The sequence below is a fragment of the Talpa europaea genome (assembly GCF_964194135.1).
Source record: "Talpa europaea genome assembly, chromosome: 4".
NCBI classification, from domain to species: Eukaryota; Metazoa; Chordata; class Mammalia; order Eulipotyphla; family Talpidae; genus Talpa; species Talpa europaea.
The window spans coordinates 32,934,119-32,959,471 of NC_140070.1; the positions used below are offsets into that span (position 1 = coordinate 32,934,119).

A 25,353-nucleotide genomic window follows, 5' to 3' on the forward strand; every position below is an offset into this window, starting at 1 on the left:
TAATTTTTGATTGCAGAAAAATTGTTTTCTAACATTATATAGGTTTCAGGCAAACATCATTCTAGATAAATATTTGTATGTACAAATGTCACCTTACTGGTGACCCCTTTTCACCCAATTTACCCACCTTCCCTTTCTCCTCTGTCAGGAAATGATGTTATTGAAGCAAATTTCTTTATTACTTTTAATTAATTTGTTTTAATAAGTATCAATTCCACAGAGCTTTTTCAAGCTACTCATCCAAAAATCTACAAACTTTGAGCACTGATATCTCTACAAAATTCATTTGAAAATAGACAGGGACTGAGAGGTTATTTTCTACATGGGTGATATGCTTTTTGGGTGAAAAATAAAAGTAATAATTAGAACTATTAAATTTTGTTTTAGGTGAGTACAAAATAATTATTTCATTTTAATCTCTGCTTAAAAGATGACCATTGCAGAGAAGAAATGAATATGATACACACACACATTATATATTCACATATAAATGGCATTTAAAAGTAGATACTGGGCCTCCCTGGTGGCGCAAGAGGTTAAGATGCAACCTATGAAGCTATCTGCAGCCACTGCAGCACGTGTTCGATCCCTGGCTAGGGAGCTACACACATGGCGCAGCAGAACTCTCCTGACTCTCCCACTGCTCCCCTCAGCAGTGTATTTCAGTTTATCTGCCTGTTCTGTTCCCTACTCTGTCTCTGGTGAATTCTCTCACCCCCAACCCCTCTGGCCTATATCCCAGTTCTTGTAAGCATAAATAAATAAATCTTGGGCCTCCCCAGTGGCGCAGCGGTTGAGTGCTGGGTTGCGAAGCTGCCTGCAGCCTCTGTAGCACCGGTTCGATCCCCGGCTGCTCCCCGGCCACCGGAGGAGGGTCCCACATGGCGCGCAGACCTCTCCTGCCGCCCGCTGCTCCCCTCAGCAGTGTGCTTCGGTCCTTCTGCCTGCTCTGCTCCCCGCTCTGGCTCTGGTGAATCCTCTCACCCTCCCGCGCTTCTGACTGTACCCAGTGCTTGTATAAAAATAAATAAATAAAATAAATAAATAAATAAATCTTTTTACAAAAGGTGAATACTGAATTATTGGCTTTTTGTGGGGAAGATTACCATCAAGGCTTGACAAAAACTATAAAATAAGGTAAGGCAATGCAATTGTCTCTAAGTAAATTAAATTATTATTCAAAGCTCCAAGTTTTGGGGAAGAGAAATTGAAATAATTTTTTCAGGAGAACACAATTCCTCCTGCAGTCCCAATTCTTTCTAAGTCCCATGGACATTAACTTGGCAAAATCTCAACTCTTTACTTCCTTTATACATGTACTTTGGAAGTTGAAATTAAATGGCTCATTATAAGCAAGTTGGTTCAATTTATTTTAAATTTGTAATTACAAATTCTAAATATGTCTTCTAAAAGTATAACAATACTATCTCGTTTCCTACATCATTTATGATTTCCAGTATCCAAGAAAAATGTATCAGATCTTCTATTACAATTTTTACACTTCATGCTCTCAGTTTTCTATTAGAAGAAATTGTCCTCTAATTTTTGTAAAAATGCCTCCATTAACAACACTGCCTACTTTTTTATTTACTCTCCCAACAACCTATATCACCAACTCTAATGAAAGTCCCTATATTTAAGCGCTAGATCCAATTTTCTCTAATTTACTTACAATTTTGCTTGTAAATCTCATTACATCCAACATCGTTTTCCCTTCTCATAATATACAGTGTCTCCCATTAATAAAAATCCATCTTCTGATCATAAATTATAACTCATACTCCTTAAAAGGTTGTCTATATTTACCATCTCCATTTTATCACCTCCCATAAGTTTATCAAGTTTCTTTTTTAAAAAAGATTTAAAAAAAAAAGATTTATTTATGCATAGAAGATCTAGGTTACAGGCTAGAGGTGTTGGTGGTGAGAGGATTCACCAGAGACAGAGTGGGGAACAAAACAGGCAGACTGACTGAAATACACTTCTGAGGGGAGCAGTGGGCGAGACAGGAGAGGCCTTCTGCGCCATATGGGTTGCTCTCTGGCAGGCCGGGTATCAAACTTGTGCTGCAGAGTCTGAGGATTGCTTCATAGTGCAGTGCTTAACCCCTTGCACCACCAGGGATGTCCAAGATTTATTTATTTATGCATACAAGAACTGAAGAGTAGACCAGAGATACGGTGGGGGGGGGGGGGGTGGCGGGTGAAAGGATTCACCAGAGAGAGTGGGAAGCAGAACAGGCAGATCTACTGAAACACACTGCTGAGGGGCGCAGCAGGCAAGACAGGAGAGTTCTGGGGCACCATGTGGGCTGCTCCCTGGCCTGCCAGGGATCAAACTCATGCTGCAGTGGTTGGCTATAGCTTGATAGTGCTGTGTCTTTAACACCTGCACCACCAGGGAGAACCCAAGTTTATCAAGTTTCTTAAAAAATAATACTGAATTTATAAACATCTTTTGAGAAAAACAGCAACTTTGGAATAGGACATCTATTTTCTGGGTATTGGTATATACACTGGATCTAGATTGATTATCATAATGCATGTTTTATGTTGTTCTGATTGTATAATCATTCTGTTTATATAGGTAGAATCATATCTTCAAATAAGGATATTTTTTCCCTCTTCAAACCCTTCCTGCTATTTCCTTTCCTAGAAATATGAGCAAAAACTGTGAGTATTGTGTTATATTGTTAAGGGTGATTTTGCACATTTTTATCTTAAATCAAGGCAAAACAACAATAGCAGCCTTCATTTATACATTCTGCATAAATCTTTATATTCTGCATAAATTCTGCATAAAAGTTTCCCTCCCATTCCCTTGACTATTTCATAATCATATGGCTTATCACTTTCTGGAATCATGCATGACTTAGACAAAGTTGTTTGTGTGATACCCTTTCATGCACAGCACACCTTTCCAATTATTGATGGGAATTTGAACATGAAAGCATAAAAGTCATCACATTTTAGTATATGCAAGTTATATAAGAAAAAATGTCTTACACTGCTTCATGATTCATTATGCATATATCTCTTGGACAATAACATTTATGGATGTCATCATATGTTAATCCTATTTTAAGGCCAAGCAGTTGAGCTATAATAACAGAATATCCCTCCAAAGTTATTGTATCTGGATACTAAAATAAAGAAGATTAAAGACAAAATCATTACATAACAAGAAAGCAAAACAAGTAACAAATTAAAATTGTTTTTCTATAAGAGTATAGTTTATATATTTTCATTTTGTACTTTAATATTTTTTAGGTTGAGCATATTTTATAGCAATTTATTTTGATATGTCACTGATATAAATATTCATAGTGGTTAAATAAGAAAAATGAAACAATACAAAAAGTAATCAAACTACTCAGGTTTTCTGTTTTAAAATTTGGCATGCCCAAATTTTACAGTTTTAAACATATTTAGTATATCTGATGCAATCAATATATAATATTTATTTAGCTTTTTCATTAAGTTAATGTATCTAATTAGCAAATATTAATTCAGTATATACATTTCAAGCACATGATAGAAGGGACTATAGAGCCATGCATGAAAGAAGTGAATTTTATCTACACCTAAAACTTAAAGAAAGATAGAATTGAAATCAATAGGAGAGTCACAACAGGCTTTCTGAATATAAAGAAATCATGGGAAATATTATGAAAAAAATGAATCTAATATGTTATATAATTAAAGTGGAAGTGTTGAAAAGGCAGAATGTAAATATAATGAACTATTAAGATGTTAATTCTGACTCCAATAATTGGCAGTCAGTAGACAATATCTAAATTTGAATCCTCAAGAACTTTCATGGGCAATTATGTAGAAAATGAGTAAATGAATGAATACACATTTCCTGCACATATAAACATGGATGGTTTTCACAGACATAATTTTGAGCAAATAATTAGCAGATATAAGAATGTGTACTGTATTTTCTGGTGTACTTAAAACTCAAAAACACATCAGACTAACGAATGATGATACAGGATAGTGGTTTCCTTTGAGATGAGTAGTAAGTCTAGGAGACATGGTGTATGGGCTCTTTTGCAGTTTTGAAAATATTCCATTTCCTGATCTTTATAATATTTCTATCTTTGTATTGGCTTGTCCAAAATTAATTATGATATACATTAATGACTTGTACAATGTTCTCTGCATATGATGTTCTGCATATTTTAAAAAGAAATAGATGAATTTATTCATAGGTATTTAATCCTTTTGGTTCTGTTTGTAAAAACGGTATTGCTTTCTGATACCTCTTTTGCTAGCTTGTTATTTGTGTATTGAAATGCAACAAGTTTTTTTATATTGCTTTTGTAGTCTGCACTATACTATATTTGTTTATTATTTCTAAGAGTTTTATTTAGAATATTTGTAATTGTCTATGTATTCTATGATGTTACCTGCAAATAACGATAGCTTTACTTCTTCCTCTCCAATTTGAATACCTTCTTTTTTTTGTCTAATTGCTCAATGTAGAATTTCCAATACTATTCTAAAAATACAAGTGATTTCATTTGATTTCTTGTTTCTATCCATACTATTGTTACCAGAAAAGAAAGTGGCTATTATTTCAGTCTTCATAAGTTGACTAAGACTTTTTTATACCACAAAGACATGGCCTATCCTTGAGAATGTTCCAAGAACACTTGAGAAGAATATGTATTCTGTTTAGGGTGGAGTTCTCTAAAAATGTATTAAAGGGTATTGTTTTCTTCATGGACTTATATATTTAGTTTCTTTGCCAGATTTGGAAAGTCTTTTAATTTTAGTTTCTAGGGAGTTTTCATTTCCTCCTTGTGATTTAAATTGCTTCGTAATCTTGCCCACTACCTACCACCATGCACAGAAAAGTAATTTAAAATGGATTAAAGACTTAGGTCTAAGACCTAAAACCTAAAAATACATAGAAGAAAAAAACTGATAACCTCTGAACTTCAGTGTTAGAGATGTCTTTATAAATTCTACTTCAATAACAGAAAAATGCAAACAAAAATAAACAAATAGGACTATGTATAACTAAAAAGGCTTTTTATCAAGAAAGAGTCTCTTATCAAAACTAATACATGTTCTACTGAATGAGAGAAAATATTTGCAAATCATAAATCAAACAGGCCATTAACATCCTCTCTCTCTCTCTCGACACACACACAACCAAATTAAAAATGGGCAGAGGATATGAAGAGATCTTCTCCAAAGAAGATATAAAAATATCGAATAGGTCCACAGAATTTATGTTCAGCATCTTTTAACAGGGAAATGCAAGTCAAGACAACAATGAGATATCATCTCACACCTGTTAGAATGGTTATTTTCCAAAAGACAAGAAACAACATGTGTTGGTAAGTATATGAACACAAAAGAGACCTTAAACACTGTTGGTGTAAATGGAAAATTGTTCAGCCATTATGAAAAACAGTATGGATAGTCGTCAAAAAATTAGAACAAACAATCCAGTTATCCCCACTTCTAGGTATTTACCAGAAGAATATGAAAACACTAATTCAAAGATATAAGTGTACATCCATGTGAATTGCAACATTATTTACATTGACCAAGATTTGGAAACAACCTAAGGGTCCACTGACAGATGATTAGATAAAGCAGACGTGTTATATTAATATACACACCGTGGACTACTACTCATATGTAAAAAGATGAGCTCCTGCTATAAATAAATCTAGAGAGTATTATGTTTAATGAAATAAGTTAAATATCATGTGATTTCATGGATATGTGGTACATAAAGAAACAAAAAAAAATGAAAGATACAAAAATAATCTTTTAGATTATAAAACCAAATTAATGTTTTTTCAAAGAGAAAAAGTAAGGGGATGGTAATTTTGGTAAAGGGGTCAATATTATGATAGAGGATGGAATTAGACTCTTAGTGATGAATGTAAAGTAGTATATACATATGGTGATTTATAATTATGCATACCTGAATACTATGTTAATTTATAAACCAGTATTATTTCAATAAAATCCTTTAAAGGAATAAAAACAGATGCTGAACATAATTTAAATGTCAGAAGAAAAAGTTAAAAACATTAGTAAGTGGACTTGGGTATAAATTATGCAAGATTCAGTTCTTACAATATTAACCTTGTATTTATAACTAGTACATGTGCATTACTTGATAAAACAAAAAATTTTAAAGTATTTGTAGAGTGATATGATTCAACCTGTATATATTTTAATATATTCAAATAGTTCTAAAATGATACATAAAATTAGAGTAATGCTGTACAATAATATATCATTTATGTACACAGACATTTATAACAACAGTACAAACGTATCCATAAAATAACAAACACAAATCATGATTTTTGTTATTTCTTTAACTTGAAGAAGACATACAAGATGCTTTAACTTTTATTTAATGTTGTATGCCCTTAAAATTATGCTAATATTAGTATCCATTATACCTACTTGGTGAATGGATATATTAATGTTGGGTCATATATTTTCCTTCTGCTCTAAACTTATGGTTCAATAAACTTTCTTTGATTAAAGTAATTTTGTTCCAACTAAAGAAAAAAATATGAATATGAAGTAAAAAATCATAAACTACTTAACCACTTATAATACTTATGAAATATAATATTAAGTTAGTACTATAATATTGTAAAGATAAAAATTATATACAAAAAATTACATACCATAGCAACACCTGCATTATAGCTTTTATTGCATATTGTGGCAGGCAATGTTGCTCCTATGTATGTAGGATGTTTCCTGTAACTACATCATATAGTATAATTATTTTTGTTAGCATAATTATTTAGAACTTATTCAATTATTTATTAAATAAGATCTCTCAAAAAATTCAATTTTTTTCAAACATAAAAATCTTTGGTCTGGATAATATCTATTATATAAATTGTCCAAATCATTGAGGACTGTAATTCACTTTAAATCATAAGTATATACAAAAAAAAATCCCTCTTAGTCAAAAATTAGTCATAAAGTATATTATAGGAAATGTTAACTGAAGAGTGTAAATTTCCACATGATTAATAGGCTAAGATTTGCATCTATCTTGTAGTATCATTGATAAAATAAATGCTCGTGTAAAGGCAGATCTTTTCACAAAACCGTACTCCAAAATATGTGGTTATATAACTGATTAATGTTGCTTTTATCTTCATCAATTTTCTAGCTCCAGTATTAACTCCTATGACAACAGTTTTCCTTATTTAATATTACACAGGGCCTATAAAGTTGAAGACCACAATAAATGCATTAAATTATCAAAATAATGAAGATACTTATATAAAAATATATATTTCTTTATTAACATAGAAATTATGCTTACGTGAGTAGGAATGCTATATCATGGGGCCGTGGGATAAAAGAGTTCTCCTTCCATGCCAAAAATCTTTGCAATAAATCATCAGCACTTCCATTGGTGGATATTTGATTTTTATATGACCACAATTCCAAGGATGACAGTTTCACAGTCAATTTGAACTGAGTAAACATCTAAAAGTAATATTTACCCAAGTAACTTAATTACATTAAGATAGTACATGCAAAATTAAAAGTTCAGTTGAAAAATGTGTATATTGAACCACTAAAAAGTCATTAAATCATTAATTTGTCATGAAACAATGCAAATTACTTTCAATTATTTTTCAAAATTTGTAATAATGAAAAACTTAAAACTTACAGTGTTGACAAGACCAATAATCTGGATAATTTTCTGTGTTACAGCTATCATTTCTGATCCCATATAATCATACTGAAAAACATTTTTATAATTATTGTTAAAATGTGGCTGATAGTATTTTGGGGGGTGACCATGAATATATTTTGATTATACCAGGCAGATAAAAACAAGCATTTGTCAAATAATTGACAAATAATTAGTATGGGCACATACTAATATAAAGATTGCAACATTTACAGTAACTAAAAACAAAGAAATAAAAGGTAAAAGGCATATTTAGGCATTCAAAATAGATTCTCACTTGTATTTTAAAGATAGCATTGAACAGAAACAACTGAAATCATCAAAATATTCTGAAATAACTTCACAGATTCCTCCCTATAATAAAAGAATTTCTTGATCTAGAAAGGCTCCATGACACCCAGGTATTTCTCACTGCAGGTTTAATAAATAAAAAGAACAAATACAGAAACATATAAATAGCAAAAGTTCAAATACATTTACATAAAAAAAAGTCACAGTGATATAAAGTGAAATTTTGTGGAGCAAATTCAAAAAGGTTTGATAAAGAATGACATGAAATACTATAAAAGAAAGGAGAAAGGGAAAAATGTGTTCTCAGAAACTGGTAAATTCTTGAAAGATGTGGACTCATATTTGGGAGCTTAAGACATACAATTGTTCTTTGGCATCATAAAGTTGGAAAAATATTAAGTGGCTTCATAAAATGATGAATAACTGGTATATTTTAAATATACAACAATTGAATAGGTTAAGGAGAGGCGAGGTGTTTATGAGTTAGGTCAAGGAGACGCAGGGAATGAACCCTGAAGTAGAGAGTGTAGGAGACTGTAGCTAGTTTGGATTTTTAGTCATAATGGAGTAACCGAAAATATGTGTATTTGCAAATAGTGTTTTAAAAATTTTAATGCCTTTACATTTAAGGGAAATTTTTCTTTTTTTAAATTATTTTTTAATTTATTTTTGTATAAAAGAACTGGGGTATAGGCCAGAGGTGCAGGGGTTAAGAGAATTCACGACAGAGTGGGGAGCAGAATAGGCAGATCTGCGGAAATACACTGCTGAGGGAAGCAGTGGGCAAGAAAGGAGAGGTCTGCTGCGCCATATATGGGTTAGTTCCCTGGCTGGGAATTGAACTCAGGCCATAGCATTGATAGGGTGATAGCACTGAGACTTAACCCCTAGGCCACCAGGGAGGCCCTAATGGGAAAGTTTTCAAAAAAGACAGAGAATGAGAGACAGAGACAGAGAGAGACAGAAAGAAGCAAGAAAGGAGAAAGTTTGACTTACCAAAGCTTTTTCCACTATAATGTGTATTTCTAGATATTGGGATAATAGTTTTGAAAAGGTTTTTTCCTGAAAAAAAAAGGGATTTATCAAATGTTAACATATATTGAGTTTGTTAATCATAAAAATTGATGTGTACAAAGGAGAAAAATGCTTGTAACACTTTCAGAAGCACTTAGAAGACTACTGATGATGCACATATATTTATCTGTTTTGGTATATATGTATTTTTGTTGTTGTTGTTGTTGTTGTTAAAACATAACAAAATCAAGAAGTCAAGAACTTTCTGTTCGGGGTTTTGCCTATTTTCTAATTTGATTGTTTGTATTTTTTAAGGTTGACTTAGGGAACATTTGTATATTTTATATATTAATTACTGTGCATGTTCTCCCAGTTTGTAGATTGTCTTATCATCATTTTTACAAGTTTTTTTTTTCCCAAATAAAAACACCTTAAATTTGAGGCAATCCAATTCATCATTTTTGTTTTTAAGAGTGGGTAGAGATATAGTAATTTGATATAGTAAATGCCTTAGAATTTTTTTAGTGTTTGTGGTAAAAAATATATACATATAGAGGTGTGAAGTTATACTCCCAAATTTATATAATATAAACTTATGGTAAATTAATAAAATTTTATTTAAAAAGAGTAATGATGTATTGCATAAAAATAAAAAATGTAGAATAAAACTTTGAAATGTTCCACAGGCAAATAATGTGACAACAATATAAACTAAAAATTCCCTACAAGAAAAAAAGATATGAAATTTTGAACAATACAAAAAAAAAAACTGAACTGATAAACACATGTAATAACACTATCCAAAATAACTACATACTATACAGAAAAACATACATACTGAAGTCCAATATATCACCAGATCATGACAAAATCAATGAAAAATCAGCATGAAAAAGATACTTAGATTCACCTAAATGCACACCTCTAAATTTCCCATGAGTCAATGGAAGATAAAAAAAGGGAAATTAAAAACTATGTTATATCAAAATATAAGTGAATATAAAGGCTCAATTCATGTCACCTCAAAAGTGAGCTCCTCATTGTTTCTGTCACTCAAGCAGAAGCTCCTCTGTGTTTTAAAGTATTTTGAATATGCCACCATAATCAGTGCCTTATTTGCCTCTCCTGCTAGATTTTGAACTCCTTAAGTCAAGATCTATTTCATGAGCACCTAGGTCTGCTCAGTTTAGTGACTGCAGCTGATAGAAATCGCAGTCATGAGTTGCCAGTTCATAAATCAAGACACTCTACCACGTCACAACCATACCTTGTTGAGGTGTGCTATACTTGGGCCTAATCTCTATTCCTTAGGCCATTAATTACAATAGTACCCTGCTTTCTTTTCTGTCCTCTTTATTCTCCATTGTTCTAATGAAGAAACTTATCTCAAAGACTAGCTGCCTGCTTTAAAAATTATTTCTTAATTGATACTATCTGATCAAACTTATCTCATTTTTTACCTAGAAAAAAGATGAAAAGGTCAACCCTTTTACTTGGTAAAAGGCATGCAGACTTTTAGATAATAAAAACCTTTACAATATAAAAAAATTATAAGTGAATACATGTTATTTAAAATTCAATTAGTGGAATCAAGCCAATGAAACTCAGAGTGAGAACCTTCAAAGATTCACTTCTGCATAAAACAATAGAGAAACTAGCAAAAAAATTGTTAGAGTTAACTTTTTTAGAGTTCTATAATATAAACAAGTACTTTCAGCATCCTGGAATTATTTAAGAAAAATAACTAGTTAATAGTGATCATTATGGGATCTGAATTTGCGTTTTCCCCTTTTTTCATTAGCTGAAAACTACTACCCTGTCTTTGTGATAAGCTGAGCAAAAATGCAATCTCAAAAAAAATCAGAATAATCGTGCTACAGATCTTCAAAATCGTATTTCCAGAAAAATGTCATTATTTAACCTATTTTGTTTTTTCTAGAAGACCCTTTTCAAGCTTGCCTGTATGTGATCTGAAGATCTCACTTGTGAAATCTTTCCTTCCTCCACTCCACACAGTAATTTGTGGAAAATGATTACAGGCATTTATTTTAACTGAGTTGTCAGTCACAGTGAACAGTAGGGCAAATGATGGACCAACCAAAGAAACTAAAAAGGAAACACTTGAGAATGAGATGCCCACTTGGAGTTTTGAAAAATAATGACAAATATCTAGGAATCAAGAAGAATGTAGACATATGTAGGCTTACGTGTAAGACCAAGGCTGTGTACATGCACAGAAAAGTCTTCAAGGGCCCTAAATCCTCATCTCAAGATGAGGTTCTGATGAAACATGAGGCAGAGGTGCTAAGTCGCTGGCAACTGTGTGACATAAGTCTGGCTCAACATGTACACAGAGACCCTCAGCAAAGACTGGGAGACCTATTGTTTCCAAGCATTTAAAGAACTCTCTGTCCAACCATTAACCCACCAATAAGATAACACAAGACACCCTTCAGTGACTATACACAACAAAGCACATGGACTTCAGAGAATCAGTCAAAAAATTCACAAAACACACAACTACAAAAATATAGCAATAGTATTTGGAAGGGAAATAAAAGTTCATTTTCAAAGCCATCACTTTATATTATTTACAGTGACCAGTTTCAGTGTTCAAAAAATAAATTATGTGACATAAAAGGGACCACAAGAATATTACCCACACACAGGTGGAAAAAAAGGCAATATATAGAAACTGCCTTTGAGAAAATCATGATGTTAGATAAATACATATTTTAAATTGTATTTTAAGTAATTTTTAAATCTTAAAACACCATTATCAATAAATAACAAAGTTTTATAATTCTGCTTTACTCAGTACAGGATATCTATAAAGGCATTGAAATTACAAAAGGTAACTTGGGCTTCTGATATTGGAAAATACAATAACTGAAAGGCAATGTCTATTAGAGAGGTTCAGTGATGGATCTGAGTAGACAGGATTAACCCGGTAATTTAGTAACAGATCAACTGAGATTATACACTTGGAAGAAGAGAAAGAATGAAGAAAAATGAACAGGATCTATTAAAGCTGTGAGGCTGTATACAATGTGTACTGGAAAGTAAAGAGACAGTTAAAAGGGCAGAAAGAATACCCAGAGATGCAATGGTCAAAATTTCTGCAATTTGATGAATACTACTAATTTACACATCCAAGAATTTCAATGCAGTCCAAGTAGGATAAACTTAAAGAGAATCCCTCAAAAGAGCATAAGAAAAGATATTCCAAAAAAGACAAAGGGAGGATTTTGAAAGAAGCAAATGACAAATGACTGTTCATGTATATGGAATCCTCAATAAGAATAAGAAGTTAATTTTTATCAATAGCCAGAAGATATTGATATATTCATAATGATGAAAGAAAACGTCTGTCAAGCAAGATTTAATTTTATATTGTACCAAAAGCAAATTAAGGGAGTTTAATAATATACAAATATTATCTATTTTTTTAATTTAAATTTTATTTTTATATTCCCCATACAATTACAACCCCCTTATTTTCACCCCAAGCCTTCCTTTCCCCGCCCGCCACCCCCCATAGAGTGTCTCTGGTTCATAGTTATTTGTTGATTTTGATATTTTCTTTCTTATAATTATTCCTCTTCCTGGTCCCTTATTTAAGTTTTCTAAATTCCTGCTGTGCGTGAGACCATCCGGTATTTTTCTTTTTCTTTCTGGCTTATTTCGCTGAGCATGATCCCTTCCAGCGCCATCCATGTTGCTGCAAATTGCATGTGTTTATCTTTTTTGAATGCTGAGTAATATTCCAGGGTGTATATGTACCACATCTTCTGGATCCAGTCATCTATTTTTGGGCATTTGGGTTGTTTCCAAAGCTATTGTAAATAGTGCTGCTATAAACATAGGGGTGCAGGTGTTCTTTGGAATTGATGTTTCTGTGTCCTTTGGGTAAATACCTAGGAGTGGAATTGCTGGATCATATGGAAGCTCTATGTTTAGTAGGTCAAGAAATCTCCACACAGCTCTCCATAGTGGTTGGACCAGTTTGCACTCCCACCAACAGTGCAGGAGAGTTCCTTTTTCTCCACACCCTCGCCAACATTTGTTGTTGCTAGTTTTTTTAATATGTGCCATTCTCACTGGTGTGAGATGGTGTCTCACTGTACTTTTGATATGCATTTCCCTGATTACAAGTGATGTTGAACATTTTTTCATATGCCTGTTGGCCATTTGCATTTCCTCTTCAGAGAAATTTCTTTTGAGCTCTTCTGCCCATTTTTTGACTGGATTATAGGCGAAACACTCCATAATATGCACATCAAAGACATCTTCACAGACACATCACCCAAAGCAGTGATAGTGAAGGCAAAGATCAACAGCTGGGACTACATCAAATTAAAGAGCTTCTGTACAGCAAAAGAGACAGTAACAAAAACAAAGAGAAACCCCACCGACTGGGAGAAAATTTTTGCATCCAACACTAATGATAAAGGACTGACCACAAAAATCTACAAAGAGCTGATGAGACTCAACAAAATCAAACAAATGTTATCTATTTTAAAAAGATTTGTTGGGCCTCTCCAGTGGCACAGCAGTTGAGCGCTGGGTTACAAAGCTGCCCGCAGCCTCTGCAGTGCCGGTTTGATCCCCAGCCACTGGGCGAGGGTCCCACATGGCACGCAGACCTCTCCTGCCACCCGCTGCTCCCCTCAACAGTGTACTTTGTCAAGTCTGCCTGTTCTGCTCCCCACTCTGGCTCTGGTGAATTCTCTCACCCTCCCGCACGTCTGACTGTATCCAGTGCTTGTATAAATAAATAAATAAATAAATAAATAAATAAATAAATAAATAAATCTTTTTTAAAAATTGAAAAAATAAAAAGATTTAAGTAGTATGTAAAGCCATGTATCAAAATTTCCCCAGTGGAGTGTTAACTAATGTGACTCTGTTCTGCTTGTATTTGCAAAGTATATTCAATAATACACATTTTTGTTTGAATAAAGTAGAACATAAGAAATGTTACATTACACCCTGCAAAAATAAACTTGAAATAACTATTTTGCATATATTTTAGGTGGATTTGGATGTTTGTTACTTAAAAATATAGAGGGATATCCATTTAAATGTATCTACTGACAGCTAAATACTTTTGTCATGATTAACAAAATTCTGCAGAAGCAATTTCACAATAAATCATAATATGAGATTCACCACAGTTAATTGTGAACTTAAGATATATATATGTACTGACAGCTCATTACTTTTGTCATGATTAACAAAATTCTGCAGAAGTAATTTCACAATAAATCATAATATGAGGTTCACCATAGTTACCTGTGAACTTAAGAGATCTTTAGAGGGCTGATCTTTCTTCCAAATATTGCTGTAATTTCCTGCTAATGTTGGTATATCTGCATTGTCATTTTTCACTTGATAAACTATATGTTCAAATCTTGCTGAGGATTGCAATGGCTCAATTCCATAGCTGATATTTTCAAACTGAAGGAATCCCCTGAATGTTTAGAAAATAATAGAAAATGCCTGCATATGATCCCTCCAAAGCTGTAATATGAAATGTTTTGAGACATGAGGTATCAGAGAAAGGACACATTTTAAACTCATTTTCTCTTTCTATTGCTTTATTAAAACTGACATACAAAAAGCTTAGACATATTAAAAGTATACGATTTGACAAGTGCTGTAACTAGAACCATAATCAATTCACTATCATAACAAAACTGATCACTACCCTGTTAAACTGTTGGTTAAGCCAGCCAGTCTGTGGTATTGTGTTATGGACACTAGAAAAATAGGCTCCTCCAAATTTCCTGGTGCTCTTTGTAATCTGTCTTTCCTGCCTAGCTCCTACAAATTTATATAAACAGAATAATAGAATATAGACTCCTCTTTTGGTCTGGCATAACTATTTTGAAATTTATCCAGATCACTCCTTTTCACTGATAAAGAATATTCCACAGATTCTATACACCAAATTATCCATTTACTTGTTAGTGGACATTTGGTTATATTTAGGGGTGATCACAAATTAAGCCATTATGTAACATTCACATTCATGCCTTTGTATGGACATACACTTTATTTTTCCTGGGAAAATGCCTAGGAATGCAGTGGTTGGATCACATGACATCATTTTGCTTCTCATGCATACACACACACACATTTATTTTTTAAGAATCTGTCAAACTGTTTTCCAAAGTGGTGACACCATTTTACATTCTCACCAACATTAGAGAGCCAACTGCTTTACATTCTTGCAAGACCTGAGTTTGTGACTAACTGTGCAGTGTTTGTGAAGTTACAGGCACTGCACCGTGTGACACTGTTCTTTGGTGACCGTGGACCTAGGTAATGCTTCTTGGGTCTCGAGTAAGCTGGGTAGAGCTGAGGTGGAGGTAGGGAGGGTTTGACCTGGAGTAAAGGGCCTCTAGTTGAAACAAAAAACATTGCATATGCAGGAGTTTGAAGTACACAAAATCCTCCTATTTTTTAATTCTAGAACACCCATAAATCTATGCCACTTGAAAACAGATCCAACCTATGGATACAAACAAAACAAAGAACAGAGAAAACTAGGCAAAAAACAAACTCTAGCAGCTACCTGACTATAGAACTGAGGCTACTAAATAGAGATATCTGGGGCTGAGGAGCAAATGTAAGGAGGGGACCCAATGGACTGTGGTAGAGGACTCTGGGTGCTTTGGTGCTGTGTGCAGTATGGCAACAAACATCTGAAGAGGTGTGTACCGACTCCATTACATCACATACAATGTTATAAACTCACATTACCTCAATAAGAAGCAATATATTCAAAAACAAAGACTAAAATAGGAAAAACAGCAAGCAAATAAAGTTGGTGGAATAGGATCAGAGTGGCCAGATAGGTGTTTTCAAGAGCGTATAGCCCACTTGTTGATTCTAAAGGTCTCCAAAGAGATGCTATGCAAAATATCCTAGCAAAAGCAGAAAAATAAGTCAATATATTAAGTTACACCATTTCAGCCTGTGTATGTTTATCCAGCATATGCTGTGGGAATAAGAAGTCCGAGGTAGATATTAAAGCTGGGGGCCCTTAAGGGAAAATAAGTCATATGCATAGTCATCTAACTACAGAGCAGAATGATAAGGGGAGAAAGAGGGCATGTGTTTAGTGCCTGGCTTTAACCAGGTCCTAGAAACCTTACCTGCTTCCATGATTTCACAACAACCCAAGTGCTATTTTCACTTATGCTCATTTTGCAGATAAGAAACTAAGTATAAGATTATACTTAGTATACTTAGTATTATACTTAGTATAAAATTAAATAATATTTTAAAACACATGTTCTTAACTCTTAAACCCTATACTCTTTTTACCATATCATATAAAAAAAGGTGTCCTTTGGGAAGAAGTCTTCTATTTGCTTTTTCAGTAACTGAGTCACCAATTCTGCCTTAGTTTTGCTAACATTTTGAAGAATTGACATAATGAAAAATATTTTGCCATTTCAGTATAGTACTTACATACATTAAAAATATGTTCATTAAGGCCATGTATTTGCTGGGAACCAAGATATTTGTTGTTGAGAATCCCAAGAATAGAGTTCCTGCTACAGTAGAATAAAGGAAGGCAGCTATGTAGAGCAGACATCTAAAGTGGTTGATATCTATAAAAACCACACTCAGACACCATGATATTTTTCAGTTGACATGAGAAAATTCTGTAAATCAGGTAACCAGAAGCAAGGGAGTGCCTCATTTTGCTCCTCTGGACACACCTGACCTCTGGTAAACTTACCAATTTTTCCATTCAACATCGACGATGAAAACCAATTATTCCTGGCCCTTCATCCTTATGGAAAACTTTTTAGTATTTATTTTATATCTGATACTGTGTGCATCTAAACTGACAGCATACAATATGTGGCTAGTCTTTAAGTAATTAATTTCATTTTCCATAACTAGTTTTTTGGAGATAACTGATAGATAATGCAAGCATAATATTTATGGAGATGTTCCATAGTTCCTTTTACTGAAACTTTCCCCCTCTGCACAATCTTTTCAAATATGGCTCGGGTCAGGATCTTCTGGAATGATTTCATTTAATTGGCACGAGGTCCAATTACTAAACCTATTATTAATAAAATTAAGGTTATCATAAATTTTCATGTTTAGGTTTCACTAAACTTTCCCATATTCATTTTGAAGTATGTCCTGTTTTCCATATACAAGTAGCCCTCAGCTGCTACCTGAGTCCAGAACAGATGCTGAGTGTTGCAACTGAATTTGGAAAACCTGAAGCAGATCCTTGGTAATGGCAATGCATCTAAAACATAATATAGAAAGACAAGTAAATAATTTATAAATAAAAAATGTATTGTTAAACATTAGAGAAAACATTGAGTGCCCATGAACTTATTTTGGCCTGGGTTTCATCTCTATCACATACTTTTCTACGTAAAATAGTCAACCATATAAAAGGTCACAGTTACAGAAAGTAAAATAAATTTACTAAATATCCCAAAGATTTTATATGTCCACTTCAGTAAAGAAACATATATAACAAATGACTGAGGCATCTAAATCTTACCTTAATGTATGAAGAATCAGAATGCAAATATCCAGTTTCATTATATGTATAAGCCAAAAAGTTCTGGGATAAGAATGAGCTAAGAAAAACAAAAAATAAAAAATTGTTAAAAATTTAATATAGGGGTCCTCTCCTGGTGGCACAGCGGTTGAGCGCTGGGCTGTGAAGCTGCCCGCAGCCTCTGCAGCACCGGTTCGATCCCCGGCCACCAGCGAGGGTCCCACATGGCGCGACAGACCTCTCCTGCCCTGCCCGCTGCTCCCCTAAGCAGTGTATCTTTTCACTTTGCCTGTTCTGTTCCCCGCTCTGGCTCTGGTGAATACTCTCACCCTCCCGCACTTCTGACTATACCCAGTGCTTGTATGTATAAATAAATAAATATATCTTTAAAAAAATTAATATAGGGCCTCCCTGGTGGCGCAAGGGGTTAAGACGCAATGTATGAAGCTGTCCACAGACACTGTAGCACGAGTTTTATCCCCGCCCAGGGAGCAACCCACACAGCGCAGCAGACCTCTCCTGACTCGCCTGCTGCTCCCCTCAGCAGTGTATTTCAGTCAATCTGCCTGTTCTGTTCCCCACTCTGTTTCTGGTGAATTCTCTCACCCCCCCACACCTCTGGCCTGTACCCCAGTTCTTTTATGCATAAATAAATAAATCTTAAAAAAAAAATTTAATATAAATACAAACATGAAAATGATAAAAATAGATACTAAATATATAGGATTTATATAATACAATCTAGAGTAATTTTAATGTAACACAACAATTAACATATCAGCATTCAGGCTTTCTTTATACTGCAATAGACTCTGATTGTTCTATATCAGATATATGTATTCCTATATATATATATATATATGTCTTTAATCAACAAATACATACTGATTTTTATCTGATGATAAAAATTTTTATCTAAAAATAAAAATTTTTATCAGATGATCTTCTAAGCATATAGCAGTAAACAAAAGACAAAACCACGGGTCTTCACAACAGTGAGGAACAAATACTGCTTGAGTGTTAAATGATAATAAATAATGTTCTGAGAGGTTGGTGGCAAAATGTCTATAGGAGTGCATAGAGAGTTTCACTGAACAGATGATTAAAGCACTGAAAAAAAAAGCCAGATTTACATGGAAATGTTATCCAAGTTAGCAGAAAATGCAAAGACCAGAAAAATGCTTTGGGTTTACAAATGAAGCAGGGTTCCCTAAATTGTTACACCAAGCCTCTCTGAGGGGTGCCAGATACAGTTTGCCTCCCACCCCACTGAGGCCAGCTTTGGCCATGGTTCCTTGGAGCCTTGACCTGACCTCAATGCAGGCAGGGGCTGGGCTTTTCCATTTTATACCTGGCGCCAGGATCCTAAATGGACTGATCAGGTTCAAGCTCACACAAGTGCCTAGGGGTCTCCTGGTGTTCAGTTTTGAAGCCTGACCACAGTATAGGTCAGGTCAGATACACTGGTGAAGTTTAATTTTTTTTAATATATTTATTTTTTAACATTTATTTTCTTACATCATTATTAATTTTTGGACAGTATTTGAGTTCTCCCTTCAGATTTAGTCCCTGTAGTTCCCGTCAACTATCACCACAGTTGCTTATGTTCTTCCCTCCCTTGTTTTGACCCTTGTCCTGCCCCTTCCCCTACCTTATGCCTCAAATCTATAGTCAGTTTGCAAATTTTGTCTTTTTCCTGACCCTTTGGTTTCTGATTCTATTCTGTATATAAGTGAAACTATCCAATATTTATCTTTCTCCTTCTGACTTATTTTACTTAACATAATCCCTCCCAGCTCCATCCATGTTGCTGCAAATGGCATGAGTTTATGTTTTTGTACAGAGCTGAACACTAGGAGCCAACAGGTTTCCAATCCCCACTATTTGATCAGTGCTGGTCAAGTGCCAATCAAATTGGTCCATTTTCCAAGCCATACTGGTCCATTTTCAATCTCACACTGGATGTTTCAAAACAGATGAATGGATCAAAAAGATGTGGTACACATACAAAGTGAAATGGTCTAACACTGACTTATGGTTGACGGTTTCAAGATTGAATGAAGTTATTAAAAATTATTGATTGATACAACAAAATGAGTTTCATGATATATAAAATTCATCCAGTAAAGTTGTTAAAAATAAATATATATATTAGTATTACATCAATAAACATATAAACATGTATTACATCAATAAAATATATGCCACTAGTTGAATTTCCTACCAATAACTTGACACACAAAAATGTTTGCTTTCACATCAGATAAACCAAATATATAACTTGAAGATCTTGGGTCTGCTTTATATTCAATTGGAGATTTGAAAATTTGTATCTTATTTCTTAATTTGAAAATAAGCTGAATAATTATAAATATTCAGCTATAATATATATAATATTCAGATATAATATATCATGTAAGAGATCTAATATTCAAGACCAAGTGAATCCCAAATTGAAAAATGAATTGAGTAGTCTTTGACATACTGAATTCTTGAATTAAAGAACATTTAAAAGTAAATTCTAAAATTTAAAAAAGTAAAATCTCTTACTGCTTTCTGAGATGCAGAATGTATTGTTTTTCATCAATTGTGATGCTATAAGTCACCTAAAATAAAGCAAAATATGATTTAGTAAATATATATTTATTATAATTTAAGTTATCATGGTGCTTATAAGTAAATATATAACTATATAAAGTAAAACAGCATTATTTTACTCAAGCCAAAAAAATCCATTTTAAAAAAATGAACATATTCTTTTGTGGATTATCTTTTTTCAACTTTGCCTCCTCCCCTATTTTTATTTTCAGAAAAGAAATATAGGCAATTAATATGCATGTGCAAAAATATTTATTCATGCACATAATAATTGAAATGCAAGATAAACAGCAGTATAGTGCCATCGTTCACCAATCAAACTGAATTTTAAAAACTTTAATAATATTAAATACTGGGATGAAATGAGCATGCTCATCTCACTGCTGGCAGCACAAATTTTTAGAACCTTTCCAGAAACATTTTCTGCTATGTATCAAAAACTGCAAAATTCTTTATAACTGATTATTTCATACATGAAGAACATGGTTTTACAGGAGGGAGAAGTGATAAAGTTTAAGAGAGACTTTGAAATGTATCAACCCCATGAAAAATACAGGTTAGTAGGTGAAAAGCCTTTACAAATTCTCTAAAGGAAATTATTTTATTGCGATTTTTAAGTACAATTTCACAGTCTATTTATACTACATTTACTTAATTTCACAGTACAATTTATTAAAGTTGTTCACAAATAGAACATAATCATTGTAGGTTCCAATACTGTATGCAAAACAGAGTTAATGGATTCTTAATGTTTTTACTTATTGTTATTTCCAAAATTATTCCTTCACCATGTAAAAATGTCCTCAGTATTATCAAACATTGACCACCACCACTTTAAGGACATGGAACACTGTATTGTGACTTAAGGTGTATAATATAAAAACATAACTATGCTATTTGAATTATTTTAATCAAGAAAATATTCAAATTTGAATGACTTCAATTTAATCTCTTTTTATATGGTCAGTAATGTTGTTTTCCCGGTAAATATTTACCTATTGTGATCTTTTTCATCATAATCAGACATAATTTTCATCATAATCAGACATAATCAGAGTCAAATTTTGTAGGTATAATTTTTTTCTACACCAGTTTCTGTCACTTAGCTGTCAATAATTTTTTATGAATTGAAGTCTACCTCATTGTTACACTTTTATCACATTAATATTTTGTACCCTTATGATTCCTGAAAAGTGCTTAATATTTCCTGATAACTGTGAACAAGTATCTCAGAAGATAATGCAAAGATGTAGGGAAGGGGACGGAAGTAAATAGATGTGTTAGCAAAAAAGAATCAAAATGTATTAAAAGACAAAACAGCCCAGTGAAATTATTTCGCTTTGAGAGCAACTACAATTCATTATGATCTGAGTACAACAGTAAATAAAAAATATATTAAAATTTTAAATAATAAAGCAAATATCTGTATCATTTACTTGTTTCTCTGAATCTTCACTCTCATTTGACCTTATCTTCTGTGGAATGGTGACATGCAGAAATATTCCCTCAGCATCTACAGGAAGAAAATATTTGTTTTGATTGCAAAAATAATCACCTGAATATAGCATGACTTATTATTCTGAGTCCATGTGTCTAAAGTTGTTTGAAAACTTATTTATGTGTGTCCAGCCTCCTTCTCGACCCACAACTTTCATTAGATTTGTTTCAGGGGCACATTGAGAAGTGCTAAGATACAAACAAACCATAGATGTTTCAGTTTCATAGGACCATCCTATTCCTTTTTAGAAACATGTTGGGTCCTGTTTCCTTCAGAACTTTGAGGAGTAAATGAGGACACTACGCCCCATGCCCCATGCCAAAGAGCGGTGACCCAGGAAGATGGGCTGTGTCTTAGCTGTTGAGTCCCTGGACCCCTGAAGCTGAGAGTGGACTTCATGGCTAGCATCCTCAGACACCTACCCTGGTCTAGGATAGGGGCAACACAACAGAAGGCACCTGCGGGGTATCCGAGAAGTGAGCCGAGGGTGCCACAGCTACAGGAAATTGTTCTCTAGAAAGAGCTCAGCTGAGAGACACCAGGAGAAGGAAGTGGAGGTTCCCTGGACTCACCAAGGTGGGCTTGCAAACTTCCAAGCTCAGTGAGCAGAGCAAAGAGAAGGAACATGGCTGGGCCAGAGCACAGGAAGCAAAGTCAAGGTAGTTGGAGGCCGTTGGGCAGCTCCGAGGCTCGCGGGCAGGACTACTGAAGCGTAAAGCGTGCTTTACTGTGGAAGTGAGAGCTGCAGTTTCGATATTCCCAGCCTTAGCAATCCTGAGTGGCTGGGAAGCTTCCAACAGACAGGAAGAGTTAGCACCAGAAATAAGCGTATGTATTTATACACAACTTGTTTCTTATGACAAGGTTTACATAGTTAAGCCATGCACTAGTGACATGGGCATGCTCTGCCTTTCTGGTGAATTTCTTGGCAATTCTGTTACTCCACATCACTGTATATTTTAGCGTTTTATTCATCGTGGTGGAGGAAAATAGAAATTGTAATTATTTTTACGAGAAATTTTCTGTTAGTATGTTTGTTAGTACCAACCTTATTTATTCTTTCCAGCTCAGGTAAAGTCAAAAATATTGAACTTGATCCTCGGACTAGATCCTAGGACAAGTGTTCCATTTGCATGCCTGTTCTTGTAATATTAGGTTATTTGGTTGAGGAAAGAGGAAGTAAACTATAAATGCCAGCACTAACAAGAAAGTTGTAAGGATGGAACTGTCATCAAGAAAACCTGAGAGAGGTAAAGTGATACTACTGTAGAATATGCCATTGTCTTTGAATTTTCTGACTGGTATCTTAGACTGCTCAAATTCAAACTGTAACTCAATTTTATCCCACCACTCACCCAAAAAAAATTTTTTTTATCACAGTACACCGTTTTGGAGGCATTAATTGTATCTACAGTTGGAAAAACAAACTCCAATAGGCCTAATGTTTGGAATTGCTAAGTAGTAATGCAGCTGGGAAACTGTTTCTCAGAAATTATTAAAAATATGGCAGGCAAATGATCCTCATGACCTTAAAGAGTGTGTGGCAAAATTACTGTAGAATCATCTTGATGTGTATTTTTCATTTAAACCACACAGTTCACTATTTATTTATTTACTTATTTAGGGAGATTCCCTTAGAAGAAATTCTGTTCCCTAAGGGGCAAGGGTACAAAAAAAGAAACAGTGTGAGTGGTTATTAGTAAGGAAAAAGAAATTCATGTCTAAAAAACCTAGCAGGGGGCCTCCCTGGTGGCGCAGCGGTTGAGCACTGGGTTGCAAGGCTGCCTGCAGCCTCTGCAGCGCTGGTTCAATCCCCAGACCCTGGGTGAGGGTCCCACATGGCACGCAGACCTCTCCTGCCGCCCGCTGCTCCCCTCAGCAGTGTATTTCGTCGGTCTCCCTGTTCTGTTCCCCACTCTGGCTCTGGTGAATCCTCTCACCCTCCCGCGCTTCTGACCGTACCTATTGCTTGTATTAATAAATAAATAAATCTTAAAAAAAACACAAAAAACCAAAAACCTAGCAGGCATGTTTTTTCAGCATTCTGGTATGTTTAATGGTGAAGATTTTTTCTTTAAGTTTCCCTTTCCACCAACTTCTTTTACTTTTTAAATTCTCTCTCCCTAAAACTCCACCAGTAACTTCTCTATGTCTCCATCTACACACCCATCTTCTTTAGACCTTCTCTACTATAACACTCAAGATCTGTCACTCACCCTCTTCTCTTTTAACTAGACTTTTCTCATTCATTCATTAACACTTTTGAGCAGGTGCAGGCATGTTTAGTAAGGTAAATAAAGCCATCCCAGACACCAGTGACTGCATGGTGTTGAGATAAATTAAAAAGCCTTAATATGATAAATACTCTTATAAAACTTTGCAAGATAGTATATACCCAAAAAAGAATGCATTTAGTTCTACCTGAAAAATCACTATCTTCAGTTTAATTGATAATTGACTTGTGCACCAAGATAGGGTCTATTCTTAAAAATGTTTCATGTACACTTTAAAAAAAGAAGTGTATGCAGCATTTTTTATTTATATGTTTGTTTGTTTGTGGCATGTTCTGTAGATGTCTGTTAGACCTATCTGGTCTCTATCCTCATTTAAAGCTATTGTTATGTTTGTCCTGTTAATCTGTTCATTGTTGTAAGTGAGCTATTAACATCCTCTAGTAATATCGTGTTGTTATTAATTGTATTATGTACCTCCTTTAGAATTTCTTTGTATGACTTGGTATTAATGACTTTTTAGTTTTTTTCAGTGAAGCTCCTACTCTTTCTTCGGTCTTTGAATGTTACTCTTGCTGGGTAAAGGATTCTAGGTTGGAAATATTTTTCCTCAGTTACTTTAGATATCTCTCTCTAGTTCCTTCGTGCCTGTAACGTTATTTCTTTTTAAGTTGTTGCAGAGGGCACTTATACTGGTTTGTTTTAATTTTTTTTCCTCTGTTTTATTCTTGTGTTCACCAACATTGTATTTTCTCATTCATTAGTTCTCTCCATTGCTTCTGTTTATCTGTTGTTGGGGCCCTTGGTTGTATTTTGTAAGCTATACTCCCCCATCATCACTGTAAACAAAGTTCACTTGAAGTTTTTCCTATCTTATTCTGCCAAATTGATGATCCTAGTGTGTGCTGTGGTTATCCATTCTTGTCTCGTGGATTTGTAACAATTAAAACTTGTCTTTATAGATGTCCTTATTCTGAATAATTCTCACAAGTTAATAATACAGGTATCTTCTGATGATCTATTTATTTAGCATAATAATTTCAAAGTTCATTCATGTCCTAGCAGTATCAGTGTTTCATTCCTTTTTATGGCTGAATAATATTCCATTTTTATTGATAGACCACTTTTTTTATCTATTCATCAGTTGTTGGACATTTGGAAACTTTTTTTTTTTAAAGATTTATTTACTTATTTATACAAGCACTGGGTATAGTCTGAAGCGTGGGAGGGTGAGAGAATTCACCAGAGCTAGAGGGGAGAGCAGAACAGGCAGACTGACGAAGTACACTGCTGAGGGGAGCAGCAGGCGGCAGGAGAGGTCTGCGCACCATGTGGGACCCTTGTAAGGCAGCCAGGGATCGACCGGCACTGCAGAAGCTGCGGGCAGCTTCGCAGCCCAGTGCTCAACCGCTGCACCACTGGGGAGGCCCTACATTTGGAAACTCTTGTCCTCCATGATGAGA

General features: G+C 34.2%; 1 protein-coding gene across 1 annotated transcript in view; it reads right to left on the bottom strand.

Annotated features, from left to right (window-relative positions):
* The window catches only part of LOC311170105 (disintegrin and metalloproteinase domain-containing protein 18-like), a gene marked incomplete at its 5' end in the record, with an annotated part of 34,469 nt that extends 12,183 nt beyond the window's left edge, over positions 1 to 22,286 (bottom strand). Inside the window, 11 exons of the mRNA XM_084232456.1 lie at positions 3,006 to 3,142; positions 6,677 to 6,758; positions 7,333 to 7,499; positions 7,687 to 7,758; positions 8,998 to 9,063; positions 14,311 to 14,488; positions 17,223 to 17,299; positions 17,564 to 17,642; positions 20,114 to 20,169; positions 21,598 to 21,674; positions 22,232 to 22,286. Of these exons, the coding sequence (XP_084088582.1) occupies positions 3,006 to 3,142; positions 6,677 to 6,758; positions 7,333 to 7,499; positions 7,687 to 7,758; positions 8,998 to 9,063; positions 14,311 to 14,488; positions 17,223 to 17,299; positions 17,564 to 17,642; positions 20,114 to 20,169; positions 21,598 to 21,674; positions 22,232 to 22,286 (1,046 nt within the window). The remainder of the gene's footprint in view (positions 1 to 3,005; positions 3,143 to 6,676; positions 6,759 to 7,332; positions 7,500 to 7,686; positions 7,759 to 8,997; positions 9,064 to 14,310; positions 14,489 to 17,222; positions 17,300 to 17,563; positions 17,643 to 20,113; positions 20,170 to 21,597; positions 21,675 to 22,231) is intronic.
* Between the last annotated feature and the right edge of the window lie 3,067 nt (positions 22,287 to 25,353).